This window comes from Calidris pugnax, unplaced genomic scaffold, assembly GCF_001431845.1.
Source record: "Calidris pugnax isolate Ruff unplaced genomic scaffold, ASM143184v1 scaffold129, whole genome shotgun sequence".
In the NCBI taxonomy this organism is placed as follows: domain Eukaryota; kingdom Metazoa; phylum Chordata; class Aves; order Charadriiformes; family Scolopacidae; genus Calidris; species Calidris pugnax.
In genome coordinates this window covers 735,178-750,955 of record NW_015090856.1, presented here as the reverse complement: position 1 = coordinate 750,955, position 15,778 = coordinate 735,178, and the positions used below count along the sequence as shown (strand labels likewise).

General features: G+C 38.4%; 1 protein-coding gene across 1 annotated transcript in view; it reads left to right on the top strand.

The window, feature by feature from the left end:
• The window catches only part of PLCH2 (phospholipase C eta 2), a 77,327-nt gene that overhangs the window by 43,903 nt on the left and 17,646 nt on the right, over positions 1-15,778 (top strand). The window contains exons 6-16 of the mRNA XM_014943937.1: positions 911-1,081; positions 2,828-2,921; positions 5,007-5,210; positions 5,571-5,691; positions 7,633-7,804; positions 8,067-8,174; positions 10,295-10,453; positions 12,398-12,490; positions 12,948-13,048; positions 13,901-13,998; positions 15,025-15,207. Coding sequence (XP_014799423.1) covers positions 911-1,081; positions 2,828-2,921; positions 5,007-5,210; positions 5,571-5,691; positions 7,633-7,804; positions 8,067-8,174; positions 10,295-10,453; positions 12,398-12,490; positions 12,948-13,048; positions 13,901-13,998; positions 15,025-15,207 — 1,504 coding nt within the window. The remainder of the gene's footprint in view (positions 1-910; positions 1,082-2,827; positions 2,922-5,006; positions 5,211-5,570; positions 5,692-7,632; positions 7,805-8,066; positions 8,175-10,294; positions 10,454-12,397; positions 12,491-12,947; positions 13,049-13,900; positions 13,999-15,024; positions 15,208-15,778) is intronic.

Here is a 15,778-nt window from a genome sequence, read left to right as displayed (position 1 = left end):
TACAAAGAGCCATTTGTTTGACATTGCATTCTATTGACCTAAACCCAATTTATTGGGCAACTATATGAACTATGGAGGTGCATATGCTTTTATAATCAAAAAGTCTGTTGTGTGAAGCACCTAAGCAGAAGTTGGATCAATAGTTTTCAGCATAGTGAACTCCTGTAAGTTTTGCACAAAAAAAATTTGCGCTTATTGTATGCTGTGTTCTGGTTTTACTGTTCGTAATCAATGACAATTACTGCACATATCAGGTGCTTTAGAAATGCTATTAACAAAGAAGAACAGGTTTGCTTTTTCCTCATGCAATGCATAATTGAAGCTGAGCTGGTCTCAACTGAAAATATAATTGCTATTTGATAGCTTAGAATCAGAATATTAAGCAGCCTTGAAATGAAAAATCAAATCTCTTGGTTAATGAAATAGCTGCACAAAGTATTATAAGATATAGAAGGGTAGATTATATGTAGGTCTTGGAGGAAGTTACCTTGAATATTAATTTTTCTAGTTAAAAAAGTAGTGAGTTCTTTAAAAAAGTCTTGCCATAGTTACAATGGGAAAAGCCATTTTTATTAGTTGCAGCATATACTATCTTACTTCACTGCCATAGATAGAAGAAATCCTTCAAGCAGGGTTCCCTGTGGAACAATAAAGACCTTAAAAGTTGTTTCTTGGCTCACACACTAATGCATACATTTCAGAGGTTCAAAGGGGAAAGCTGTGTAAAGCATCAGCCTGATGGATCAGTCTGTTCTAGCAGGCTGTACAGACAGTAGCCACAGCAGGCAGCAGCAACCTGCATTTAATTTCAGTGTTGCTTTATTCTCCTGCAGGAGTTTGTTTATTCAAAGTTTGCTCGGGCTCTTGCTGGGCATTGGGTATCTCATTGCCTTATTGCTGTGTGATGCAGGAGGCTGATACGGATGACAACCAGGGCACCTTGGGCTTCGATGAGTTCTGCACCTTCTATAAGATGATGTCAACACGACGTGATTTGTACCTGCTAATGCTCACCTACAGCAACCACAAGGACTACCTGGATGCAGATGACCTGAAACGCTTTCTGGAAACTGAACAGAAGGTAGGCCCAAACTGGGAAAACACTTCCAGTCTGTGTGCCTTTCTGTTTGCCTTTGGGAATCCATTGCCCTTTTGAAGAGGTGAGAACTTTGTTGTGATATGTGTGAAAACTAGACAGTTAGATCTGTCTGTACCAGGAGGACATTTATCCATTGGAACAGGTTGCCTGAGAGGTTGTGCTGCCTCCATTCTTGGAGGTTTTGAGGATCAGACTAGGTAACGCCCGAAGCTAACTGATCTGACCTTGCATTTGGCCCTGCTCTGAGGAGGATTTGGGGGTGGGTGACTTCCTGGGGTCCCTGAATGATCCTGTGGACTTCCATCTAGACACTTACGGAAGATTCTGAAGTGAGGAAAAATAATTGGACAGCAAGATGCAGTCAATGCCGGAACAAACGCATTGGCTCATCTTTGCCTTTTTCCTCTCATGATCTCTTTTGAAGCTGCATGCCTGGAAGTCATAAATCTCCATCAGTTCCAAGCGTTGTTGGAGAAATGAATGAATAAAAAAGCCACCTCTCTGGCACTTATCTTTTTAGATAAGTGGGGTATGTTTCCATTTCATTGGTCAATTGATCCTCCAGATGGTGAGAGGAAAATGAACACTCGCCCCAGGACGCAAATCAGCTCAACTAATCACTGACATGGACAACTCATGCCTGTGGGGCTTCTCTCCCTTGCCTTGTGCTACCCTTTCTCGTACAATATGCACAGGGAAAACAAGTGTTCATCTGCGTGTTTGAAGCTGTACCAGAAAAACCTTCTGTTGTTCCAGAGCTTTATCTTTTGAACCCACCAAACCTGTAATGTATGGGCAAATAAGGGCTTAGGGTTTTTTTTTCTTTCTCTTCTTTTAATTATTTGGTTTTAAATCACTGCCAGAAAAGTCATTGATCTGGTAGTAGATATGCTGGTGGTTTCATTTCCCCCTAAGCAAAGATTCCGTGTTGCCAAAACAGTCATCAATTCAGTCACTTTATTGGCAGTCCCCTCTGCTGACAAGGGCTTTGCTGGACCACGCAGGACAGGAGTATTAAATAAGAGCAGGGATAATAATTAGGGGATAAATCAACAGTAAATAGCAGGAATATTAAGTAACAGTGTTAATATTGAATTATTAAAACATTGCAAGGTAAAAAAAGCTACAGCTTATCATAAATGGCCTTCTTAATAAATGACAACATTTGCAAACATATATTTCCCTTTGTACTCTTTCCTTTTTTGGTTGAGAATGCAAAGCAACCTTGAATTTAACAGATTTCCTCAAGGAGCTTTGTGAGAGCATTATGTCCTGATTCTCTGTTACCCTGCTAGTAACTGATTTTTCTGTCCTCTGCATAAAGATGAGCCATTTTCTTGTTTTATTTTGAAGTAAAAACCCTTTGATAATGCAAACTAATCCTTTAATCCTACAAGAGAAGAAATCCCATTGGTTTGTGACAAAGCTTGTTCTGTTTGGATGCTCTTTGTGCCTAATAACGCTCTAACCAGATTTGACCTACAAAGCAGAACTCTGTCTTTATTGGCTGCCATCAGGCAGCTGCCAATAGGGCAGAAACTTTTCACAAAGCAGCCTAGTTCTTATCTGACCTGACACTGATTGACAGGAGTGAGAATCTCACTGGGTGACTGGAAATCCTGAGTACTGCTATGGATGATCTGGCCAGTTGTTAAATTGTACGCAGAGAAAAAAGCGAAGAGAAGCTGTGATTCCCAGTTAACACATCAATTTTTGCTACTTTTACAGATGACGAATGTGACTAAAGAGCATTGCCTGGAAATCATCAGCAAGTTTGAGCCGTGCCTGGAGAATAAGAAGGAAGGAGCTCTGGGCATTGATGGTGAGCTGGCTGGTGTAGCTTCTGTGGGAAAGAGGCAATTGTTTAAATGCTTATGAGAATATTGCATTCATTTGCATAATATATAGTCATAGAATTTTGTCATGTTGTATAGAGTATGCTTTTCAGAAGGTGGTTTTTAAAAAAATATCTATTATTTACTGAGGAATCTAAAGGGAAATTGGAAATAGGGAAATCACTTTTGAAGATTTTTAAAGGTACATGTCATGACGAAACAGCAGTCATTGAAGGGCAGCTGGAGCTGGATGCATCTTTATTTGTGCTTCTGGAAAATACAGTAGAATTTAGTTACGTCATTCCTGCAGGTATTTTTGGAAATCCTTTAACTTTTAATAAAAGGAGTGATCTGATCCTGAGTAAACATGTGAAGCAGGATGATAGCTGAAATTTGTCTAGAAGTATATGCTTTCATGACTTCTGGTGCTAAAGCCTTTGCTCTGAATATAACAATGGGGTACCATCATGATGGTAGCTGTTATTTTGAAGACTGATTCTAAATCCTTTCCCCTAAACAGTAAATCTTCTGCCAGATTTTACTGTCTCCAAGAACAGAATACATTCCTCAGGAATTAGATTCTGTGCAAAAATTCTAGGACCTTTTGAAAATCAATTTTGTCCATTTCTGTTCATTGTCATAGTGAAAAGAGGCAAAATATAAGTTCAGATTGATTTACTGCACAAAATGGGTAGTTTCTGGGGTATTGTGTAAGGTGGTTGGGTTTTATTTCAATAAATGATGGTTGTTTAGGATGGATTCAGGTCTGGTCTACTTCCTAAATTTTCAATATGTTTTAAAGCTTATACTAATGTGAAGTGAGAATAGCAGTTGACATATTAATGTTTTCATTTTCTGGTGCTTTGCACTCAGTCGCAGTCACACAAATAATGAATAATCAGGTTCATTATCTTGCCTTCCTCATAGCTAGAAAAGCAAACTAGGCTTTTCAAGCAACTGTAGTTTTTATACCAGAAAGAAAAACTGTGAAAAACTCTAGCCTGATCTATAAATCACTTTGCCTAAGAATGCATGAGAAACTAGTTGAGAGTTTGTGGGTTAGGATTAGAGAGCAGCCCAACTTGGGTGACATTCTGCTGGGTGTCTTCTGATCAGGAGGAAGTAGAAGGTGAGGCCGTTTTGAGACAACTGGAAAAAGCTTCATGTTTGTGGGCTCTGCTCCTTATGGGAGACTTGCTGGAAGTGCAACAGAACAGAACATTCCCTAGCACTGTTTCCTTGGGTATTGTTCAAAATGCTATTTACCAGCTCTTCTCCTTTAATAAAACTTTTGTCAACGCAAGACCATCATAAACATGACATTTAGTCTTAAATTCTCTTCAAGCTCAGTTTCTCTGTGTTCTCTAGACCAGTATTTGAGGCTGATTTTGAGGACTGGAGATATTTTTCCTTGTGTAGCTTTAGTGAAATAAAGGACCAGCATGTCACAGTCAGAGAAAGTGAGTTAAGACCTTTAGAAGTGTGGCAGGATTTTTATACAGGCACTGTTTTATTTATGGAATGATGAGTGAAATGTCAGGAGAACTAGAAGTCTTAAAGCAGAGACCTTTTGAATAAAGACATCATCACTGTCAGCAGGTGTTAAAGCCCGGATGTCAATGGAAATCTCAGTCTTTCATTGGTGGGGAATGAAAAGAATTTAGGAGAGACTTGAAATGGAAGTAACAGTTTTTAATGTTAATCTGTCTTGTGAAAGCGTCTGTGTATCTGTGATCAAAATGCCAGAATATGACCGCAGATCTGTGGAGGCTTTTATATGCCATGCGATTTAATGTCCTAGTAGAGTCTTTTGACAAAAATTATAAGCCTAAAATATCAGGTTTGGGTTAAATAGACATATTTTTTCAGGAAAGGCGCAGAGCAAGGAAATGTACAAAGCAACTAGCAATTACTTGAAAGCAATAATCGCAAATGTGACAGGACGTAGTAGTGTTATTTATTTATCTTACGTGTTCATGAGTGTGTTGGTGAATGTAGGGATGCATTTTTAGGCTGTTTTTAGGAAGGCTGCAGTAACAAACTGTATTATTTATGATGGTGTTTGTTTACAGGTTTCACCAATTACATGCGGAGTCCATCAGGGGACATATTCAACCCAGAACACTACCAAGTGAATCAGGACATGAGTTATCCTTTGAGTCACTATTTCATTACCTCTTCACATAATACCTACCTCATGGGAGATCAGCTGATGTCCCAGTCCAGGGTGGACATGTATGCATGGGTGCTACAAGCTGGCTGTCGTTGCGTAGAAGGTAAAGATCAAAAAGCAATCATCAGTAACCTCCATAGTTTTGTTTCTCCTCTGTAAAGGAAGACTTATTAGTCCTGCAGAAGATGTGGTAACTGGGTAGAAGAAAAAGCCTAGTAAAATTGTGTCTTCCTTTCATAAAGAACAACAAAACAATCTTACCTTATAAAGGAGGAATTTCTTGAGTGTGGAAATAAGGCAGACATTTGAAGAGCAGTGTCATTGGTACTGAGGAAAAAATTGTAAAAATAATTTTGTAGAGAGAATACTAACATTCAGTAGAATTGCAGGGTCCCATACTCTTCCACAGGTGGTGGCCCCAGATGTTACTTGTCTGATGGGTGTCATTGTTTCTGTTCTACAGTTGACTGCTGGGATGGGCCGGACGGTGAACCAATTGTCCACCATGGATACACTTTGACTTCCAAAATTCTCTTCAAAGATGTGATTGAAACTATCAACAAATATGCCTTTATCAAGAATGAGTATGTATACAGTCTGCCAACTTTTGAGTCTCAGGGCTATAAACTGGAGTGTTCCCGGGCATCCTTGTAAAGGCAGTCAGTGACAATCTGACCTGCTCCTACGTGTGCCAGACAGAATTCAGAGTTGTTTTCTGGGGGGAGAAAGCTACAGAAAGAAACAGCAAGGCAAAAACTAACTGAGTAAGGGCGTTCTGTACGGAGTTGTGGGGCTGTCTATGCCGTTCATAGAAGAAAAGAAGATCAACGTGTTTTGACAGTGAATGTTTTTAGTGAGTAGCTGACAGTTTAACCACATATCTCTCGATGTGTCCTCAGCGATGTCAGGGATACACTTGGTTGGTTGCTTCAGGGGTGGGAAGCAAGTCAGGCAGCAAAGGAATACAAAGAGACAGTAACAATTGTGGAGAAAGCAGACTGTTCAGGAGAAATAGGTTATTTTCCCTGCCTGTACATTGCTGAGGAAACCAGAGAGTCATACAATGGGAAGTTTCGTATACCTTGGCAGTACTGTCCTCCTTCTGAGTCAAAATGTCTGTGTCAGCCTATCAATTATTTTAAGATAATTTATCTCCATAAAAATTTTCCAGTAGCTTCTGCAAAGCAGTCCATCTGCCTTAATTAATAGAGCTAAACTTGCACTGAAATTTCAGCCCAGGTAAACTTATTGTGAGCCTGACATTTTTGGAGTTTGCCTGAAGACTTGGTAAATAAATCCAAGGAGAGCTGGCCATCAGAATAAATTCTTAAAAGAGTTACAGAAAGGTCAACTGGGACCATGTTACAATTTATTATTTGTGGTGGGTTTTTTTTCTTGATAGGTATTGATGCTCAGTCAGAGTTTGGTACTGAACAAAATGTATTTGAGACTTGCAGGGGTTTTCTGGAGGCGTAGCTGTTGGGAGGCTGCAAGTTCAGCTGCTGGGAATTTAACTGTTCTCATCAATTGGGAAGGTTTTGTCCTGCAGGCATTGTCTGGCTGAAAGCCTCATTTTTCCTGATGAGGAGCTAATGAGGGCCAGATGTCAGGATAGACATCTTTTTATTCATAATTAGCTTTTAATTAATGAATCCCTCATTCAGCCCTACAAAGCTCACGTATACTGGCTTTTATCCTCATCCTAAAAATGTTTGTCTCTGAACAGAAATCCCATCTTCTGTGTGCTTTTATATGACACCAACCACGCTCGAATCAATGTTTCACAAATCTTACCTTGGTGCCTTTAAAACAACCAGGCGTTGTTATTTCTTGGCCTCAGCCTGGAGAATCAGCAATAAATGACAACAATAAAACTAAATCTAGAAATAATACTGTCTTTGTAGAAGGCTTTGTTTGTATGACACTGCTCTGTTGGTAGCTAGAAAAGTTTTTATGGAAGAACTAACACAACAGGTTTATCACTTGTTTTTGGAAGTGAGAAGGTAAAAACAAAGCCCCTTTGGGGATCTTTTGAGCTCTCGGAATGTTTTTTTATTATTGGATGTTGGACTAGATGACCTTTAAAGGTCCTTCCAACTCAAACTATTCTATGATTCTATGATTTACCTGTGAGAGTACAAAGGCTCTGAATCACTGAATAAAGAGGAGAGTTGAAGGCACTGGCTATTTAGGTTTTCCTTACAAATGGTGTGCTAGAATCTCTTTGGTAGGAAGCAGAGGTCAGGACTCTAGTGTGGGAAGGTGAAAAGTATGTTCTGGAAAAAAGTGCATGAAATCAGATTGCAGAAGTTTAACTGTCCTGTGGCTGTCAAAAAGTCGACCATTGAGTTTGCAGGGAGTAGTGGGGTATCAGTCCTTTGCCCACACTGATTTGTCCGACCCCTCTGGATTTCACTGGTGGTGATGCCTGTTACAGAAATGGCTCAGACAGTAATAACCCTTATCTTCTTAATGCTATAAAAGCTAAATTTGCAGTTGATGATACTTGCCTATGTCTCTGCCAGGTACCCTGTTATCTTGTCAATTGAGAACCATTGCAGTGTCGTTCAGCAGAAGAAGATGGCTCAGTATCTTACAGAAATTCTGGGAGACAAACTGGATCTGTCTTCTGTGCACAATGATGATTCTACCAAGCTCCCTTCACCAGCAAGTCTTAAAGGAAAGATACTAGTAAAGGTGAAAACCTCCTTTGTTTGTTCCATCCCTCTTTTTGTTTGTGATGATTATGATTTCTTCCTGGTTATCAACCCTAACTTAAATCATTTTACAAAAAGAAGTCTTTAAGAATCTGGTACTTAAGGTTCTGAACAAATATCTTCTCAGCCAATAAGAACCTGGGTGTGTGTCTTGAATAATTTTTCTTTTTAAAAAAAAAAAGAAAAAGTGTGATAGCAAGAGCTGCATGCTAACCTGCCCATGTAATCATTTCATCTTCTAGGGGAAGAAACTTCCAGCCAACATCAGTGATGATGCAGAGGAAGGTGAAGTTTCTGATGAGGACAGCGCTGATGAGATTGATGATGACTGCAAACTAATGAATGGAGATGTAAGTTAAGTGACCATTTGAATGTAAATGTATGTTAAGTTTTCCTAGCCCTGTGAGAATAAACCTTTTATGACTTCTCTGGAATATGGATGTGGTCTAATCTTTGGGATTCATCACAAGTCTTGTAGGTTCTAAACCTTCAGGGGCACAGATTTGACAAAAGTCCATACTCGACAGCACCAGCTGTAGGGATTGTGTTTCAAGTTTGGAATTTTGTGTCTTTTAATATTTTAAATAATAGTATCTCATGTTTCTTTATTGCATCATAGCTTCATAGCTTCAGCTTCAGCTTCAAATGCTGAAAAAGAAAAGAAAAAAAATTCTACTTATGTCAAATTGCTGTCATCGTTACAGAGCACTCCTTTGGTTTGCTGAATGCTAGGTTTAGTTGATTTTTACTGTAAGGAGGTGTTAAAAAGGGAGAATATTTTAATCTCTGCTTGCTTCAACCTGAAAATCCCTTATTTCTTTATCCTTTTTAAAAGCTAATTTTTTTTTGTCACTTTAATCTTCTGGCAAGTGACATTGCACCTTACAGCAACAATATAAAATACACAGCAAGCCCATTTAATATCATAAACTAGATTGCCTTGTGGAGAGATTGCATTTTCAGTCCTCTCTCCCTCAGGCTCTTTCCTCACTTTGTATTATGGATTTGAGCCTCTACATCTAAAGCTAAAAGAGAGACTTCTTTATGAATAAGTCTACCGAAGAGGAAAAATAATTTGTTTAGTTTTTTAAATTATTATGTTTTAACATAGCACGTTTTAATGTTTTAAAGCTGAAATCTGTGATGTTTCAATACTTCATATTTTTTTACACTTTCTTGTTACATGATGCATCTTTTCCAAGGGGAAGGTGTTGTACAGCCAGTGGTGATACAGCTCAGCCCAGCTGGGCTTTCCACCTAAATAAGATCAGGCCTGGAGTCAAGGCATGAATGACTATTTTGAACAGAGAGAAAATGAGTTGAAAGCCAAACCAAAAGCTTTTACAAACCACTTAGGGGCTACCTGTATAGTTTCCTGTGCAGGAAACTGGAACTGTGCAAACTGAACAAAATGAGAATTGGACTTTTGTTGACTTTGAAACTTTACTGTGATCAACAAAGTTTGCTCCACTTGTTTTCCTGTTTTCTAGTTCTTTTGTCTATCTCCCAGGCATGGCAGGCTGTTTCCAAAGTCCAAAGGAAACAAGGCGGGTGATTTGCCAACCCTGCTGAGATCAGGGGCACTGTGGTACTTAAGATCCTGATTTTGCAAGTTTTCTAGATAATTTCTAGACTTAAAAATGGTTTGTTTCCAGAGGATCCTGATGCAGATGCTTGAACAGGCAGAAATGTTAGCAGGGTCTCTCATTGTTAGAAAATACTTTTGCCATGATTCTTTTTGACTTCACCCACACATGTGCTATTTATAAAGAGATGTCAAATAATATTTATTTTTCCTCCATTAAATGGATCGAGACGGTAATGTCAGTAAGAAAAGTGTCATTATTCATAATAAAATTAGGTAGTAACGTGTTATGGCTGGGTGTGTTATCCTCACTAGAGGCTCAGTAGGCATTGCTTTGCTGACCTCATTGTCTTTGTTACTAACACTTCATTTTGCTGTGAGGTTTACTGATGCTTTAAATCTGAGATTTTGCTACATCTGGTTTGTTTTCCAAGCCAAATTTTGAAGACCTCAGAAAATCATAGCTTGTTTCATTACAAATTTAACTGGGATTTCTTAAGGCCTATTGAGAAAACACAATCTGTCACCTCTTAAAAGACCTGGGAATGGGAGTTTATGCCTCATGGATGAAAAAGAAAACTCTGGATTTCTATTTTTGTTTCCCTGACTTCCCCACATGGGCTATGGTGTGCACAGGAGGGAACAGGAGTTCTCTTACTCTCTCATGTTTATGCTTTAGATCTAACATCTACTTCAGGCTCTCATGTGCTTCCATACCTCACATTAAGTCTGATGCAGAGCTGCACAGGAAAGTGCTTCACATTATGCAAATGAAGAAACTTTTTTTTTCTTGCACATAACATTTTAGTTTGCATTAATCTTGGCTAGGATTACTATGACTTTTTTTCATCACTACCTAATTTAATAATTCTGTTTCGTTTGTAGGCATCTACTAATAGGAAAAGAGTGGAGAATATAGCAAAGAAAAAACTTGACTCACTGATAAAAGAATCTAAAATCCGTGACTGTGAAGATCCAAATAATTTTACAGTTACCACTCTACCATCATCAGGAAAGGCTGGTCTGAAATCAGATAGTAAGAAGGTGAACATGTTTTACTATATTTCTCTTATCTCTAGATCTGGTTGCTGTTTTGTTTGTCTCTATAGATACATAGTACTGTTATTTTGTAACAATAATGCTTGCACTTTCAAAGGTGGATGTGTAAAGTTGGGCTTTTAAATCTGTTTTGAGACTCCCCAGTAGAGCTAGCTCAGTTCACCTGAGGTGTCCACAGCTATCATAGTGCTAATGAACCTCAAGAATGCTCAGCACTTCCCTTAGAACAAGATAGTGTGAGTCACACGATGAATTTTGCAGAGTCTATTTGCCAGTAGGTCCCTGTCTCCTGTCTAGGTTAACCAGGATAATACAACTCAGGAATAACCAGAGTGCCAAAACATCCACCTGGGACGTGGGGGATCCAGGTTCATGTCCCCAGTCAGACTTAGGTAGAACTGGAATTTTGAAGCTATGTTTTCCATTCTTGGATGACTGCCTTGACCACCACATATTTGGCTATTTCAATATATAAGAAAACATGTTCCCTTCTCCTGTGATAATATCTTATTAATGCCTCATTTTGCTTATATAAAAGCTATATTATAAGTAGGAATAATTTTCAGATTTATGTCCGTTTAGTAGAAGCTCTATTTAATTTGCTGATAATGCGATTTTAATTTTAGCTGGTTTTATGATTCATGCTTGATGCAGAGGGACAGTCGGTTATTGGAGATGAATAATGAAGTATGGCAGTCCTTCAAAATAGAAACTGAAATGCTAACCACCTCTTTCTCCAAAGTCCAATGACTTTCTCCAATGACTTCGGAGAAAGAGGTGTTTTAGCATTTCCATTTGCTGTGTTTTATTAGTTTACTGAATAAATCATGTGTTATTGACCTCAGGTTCATAGCTGTATTCATTCAGTTAATGATGATGCCAGGTGAATATCACTGTCAGATACACAAAGCTTTTTTTTCTTGCTCACACAGCAATTGGAGCATGAAATATACTCGTGAAATGACTTTTCAACAGAAATAATTTTATTTTCCATTATAAAAAATGCATATGAAAGTTGAGCTTTTTTTCCTCGGTTCTCTATGTTCTATGCATTTACATTTGTATTTTAATTTTATATATAACAATGTACTCAGCCCACAGACTTCATGAACTTGAGGCATTGTCATTTTAGATTTTTTAATAAGCCACAAAAAGCTTAGGAAGGTTGTTGCATGCAAATGAAAAACATTGGAGATCTGCCAAGTAATGAGCAGGTGTACTAACTAGGGATTAAAACTCGATGAGAGCTGAAAATCAGCTTCCCAAAACTTTCTATGGCATGAGTTTTATGTGTACATTTAAGCCTAATGGTTTACATAATGTATCAGCCAATTGGTCTTGTAAGATCCACTACAAGGCCAAGACTTCAGGAATCCGTTTGCATTCTGGAGTTAACCAGCATAGTCTGTGTTTTATTAGTCTAGGAAACAACAAAACTGCAAGGTCATGTTAAAAACCAGTGGCACAAATGAGCATGCACATTTTTAGGGATTAATGAGATTTGAGTTTCTTTCTTACTGTGAAGTGTCCTATTAAAACTGTGGAATTGGCAGAAAGAAGTCCCATTAAACTACACTTTTCAAATATTAAGCTACAAACCAGTCTGTAGCACATACAGTGAATGTACGTGGTATGGGGACATTCAAACTTTGCCTGGATGAAAATGAAGTTGGGGTTAGGTGTTTGTGTGGTTTCTGTCTGCTCTGAAGGTTCCCTTGGACAGCAATGATAGCAGCTATTGCTGGGATACAAGGCCTGGTACTCAGATGTGGGTTAAAAAAAAAAGAAAAAAGTCTGCATTGGTCTGGTCCAGGCAGGTTGACAGTTTAGGGAGGATTAGCTTCCCCAGCTATTTCTGATAATGCTCAAATATGCTGTCTGTAGCACTCTGTTTGGTCTGCGACATTATTCTTTGTTTGATTGCTTTAGAATAAAGTTGAGGATGATGTGGAATCTGGGGAAGACTTCAGTACCAACAAAAGGCACAGCCGGTCCTTGATGGGCAGTTTTTCTAAACGCAAGGTGAGCCACTCGGTAGGTTAATTCTGCACAAAGTGTTCTTGGATTGTTTTTTCCTTCGCACACAGTGGTGGAGAGGTGGGTCATGGTTGCATTGTCTGGCAGAGGATGCTATCAGACTGCTCACTGAATAGGTAGGCTGGATAACTGGTTATAATTGTGCGTAACAGATAGTTTCAAGGTCTAAAAGTATCCAAGATCTAAACTGAAAAACAAAATACTGAATCTGCACATTTTATCTGAGAATCTGTGATTCCTGTATAAAAAGGCTCTGGCCTTGGGCTCAGTCTTCCCCATGTGCTCGCGTGGTGTTCTGCAATACTGAGTATTACAAAAGCTGTCATTTCCCATTGTCTGTAATTAACATACTCACTGGCATAACAAAGCAGAATGGTATCCAGCTGCTGAAACATTGATCAGATGGTTATGATACTATGCTTTTTTTTCCCTTGTGGCACAGAAAAAAGGAAGCAAATTGAAAAAGGCGACAAGTCTGGAAGAGGGTGAAGATGATTCGGATTCTCAAGCAAATGTAGCCAAGAGCTCTGTACATTACAGCAGGTTTGTTAACAAGTAGTTTGGCAATTCTGTTTTAAAAAAAAAACCTAAATGTACCCAATAAAGCAATTTACTTCAGGTCTAGAAGCCAATTTGTTGAAGGCTGCAGGCAAGTGCCAGTAATCTGGTGTAAGGGTAGGTCTGATGTCTGTCACAAGACCATCAGTATGACCTCATGGTGCCATTCAGACTAATTAGCAAAGTACAGTGGACCTTGTATGTGTTTTGAGCTCTTACCATCTCATCCAGCTGACATACAGGACATTTGACTGGTGGCCCAGTGAATCCATTAAGGTGGATTTGCAGTGTGTCAGGTCCCCTGCTGATGTATTTTTTTTTACTGTTCAATAATCTGTCAACTGAAGTTGCATCAACATCCAGATGATGATTTTGATCTTTCTTTTGAAATTGCCTCTTCAAAAATCCTGACATCAAAGATCCTTTGCAGAATGGTTGCGTAAGCTTCAGGCTTCAAAAGTAAGAATTCAGATCAAGCAGTTCTCTAGGATACTTTGGAGCTTTCTATGGGAGGTTTGTAGATATGCTGTTAGTTATCACTTAACCTGAAGCAAATGAGGAGGATCAGAGCATTACTTTCTTACTGTTTCTTTGGGATTTAAAAAGTTTTTTGTTAGTACTTGACTTGAGAAGTAAATATATATGTGAATAGGTATTGCACCCTTTTTCTACAACTTCTGTGCTTTGACAATGAAGCTCTATGGGGTATAAAACTATTAAGCACCTCCTTAGTGGAAGAAAACCTTCTTAGATTTCTTTACCCTGGTTTATTTTTAAATATGAAAAGTAAAATTTGACCCTTAATTAATGGGAAATTAATTTGTTTTATCTTTCTAGGGTAAACCGACAGAAGAAAACAATGAAGCTGTCCAGGGCACTCTCTGACCTGGTGAAATACACAAAGTCTGTTGGCATCCATGATGTTGAAACTGAAAGTAGGTTGAACTAAAAGTCTGCTGAAAATAATTGCTATACAAAGAAACTGAAAGGTTTATGTTCTTACATATCCTCTTATTAAAAGCTGGATTTCTGTTTGTTTCTCCCCGACTTTGAAAAGAGTTTAACACAAGAGCTGCACACAGTAAAGCTATACTATTTTAAAGTAGCTGACCACTTGCCATTCAGAATGGACCAAGTGGCTTCTCCATAAAGGAGAAAAAGTTACTACAGGCAGGAATTAGTACATGTGTAGTCTTTGCCAGGTTGTGTAAAAGCTGCACACAACAAGGTACACAACACGTGCATCCTGGGAAATAACAGAGGACTTAGTTATGCTCTTGGGCAGAATGGTCTGAAGAGCATTTCAAGCATAAAGTTCAGATTTTTAAGTCAAATGTGATGAAATAACAGTGTTACATTTCTAGAATATTTCAGTCCTCTTTCTAAGTTTTCTGCATCTTATTTTGACAGCTGAAGAGCATTTCCAGCATAAAGTTCAGATTTTTAAGTCAAATGTGGTGAATTAAAAGCGTTACATTTCTAGAATATTTCAGTCCTCTTTCTAAGTTTTCTGCATCTTATTTTGACAGGAATCAAGTTTTAGTTAAAAGTGTCAGAAAGAGAGAATTGCTTACCAGAAAACAGGAATCAAGTTTTAGTTAAAAGTGTCAGAGAGAATTGCTTGCCAGAAAGCATACTTTCCTTGAACAAATTCCAAAAATCTTGTCCAAAATACTTTCCTTGAACAAATTCCAAAAATCTTAGAGTATTGTTTTTAAACTTCTTAATGAAGATTCAGGTCATTCATTATGTTCAGCTTCATTTTCCCAACATAACTCCTCTGATAAGCACAATGATTTTGCTGTAATACAAGGAAAGCACAGTTCCCTCTGAGTGGGATGTATTCAAATGATGCTTGATAGTTACAAGGAACTAGTGCTATGTAGTTTTGAATGCTTTAAGTAGGTAATAAATAACTAAATATGGACATTACTTCTAATCTTTTCCTCTCTTCTTTGTAGTCTCTTCCAGCTGGCAGGTTTCATCTTTCAGTGAAACAAAAGCCCACCAGATACTGCAGCAAAAGCCAGCACAGTATCTACGTTTCAACCAGCATCAGTTGTCCCGCATCTACCCATCTTCTTACCGGGTGGACTCCAGCAACTACAATCCCCAGCCATTCTGGAATGCTGGCTGCCAACTTGGTGAGCAGAAAGAAAACTTGTTTATTTTTCTTTCATTTTTGGAGGGATGTTTTAATAGGAGCTCTGGAATCACCCCTTAAAATACTATGAGTTCTCTGCTCGTCCAACTTTACTGATAATTGAGTCCTCCTAGTTACTGTCTATGTTGGTACCTAGATAAATTACTTCAAACATGCAAGTAATTGTCTGATAAATGAAAAGAAATGAATGTTGTGGTTTGGGCTTAACATCTCAAATGCAAGAAGACTTCAGAGTTCAGACTGTTGTCTGAAAGAGCTTCTCTCCCTCAAGCTGTGATTTATATGATATAAGAGAATTCTTTTTCATAAAACATTTGAGTTTTTGCATCTAAGAAGTCAAATGTGAAAATATCCTTCCTTTAACTTGGTTCTACAAGCAAGAATGTTGTTAACATACTCAGTAAGTAATAACACCGTTTTTTTTTTTTGTAAAAAAAATAGTTGCACTAAACTACCAGTCAGAGGGAAGAATGCTGCACCTGAACCGGGCCAAATTAAGTGCCATTAGGAATTGTGGCAATGTCCTAAATCCAAACTGCATGTGTAATGGT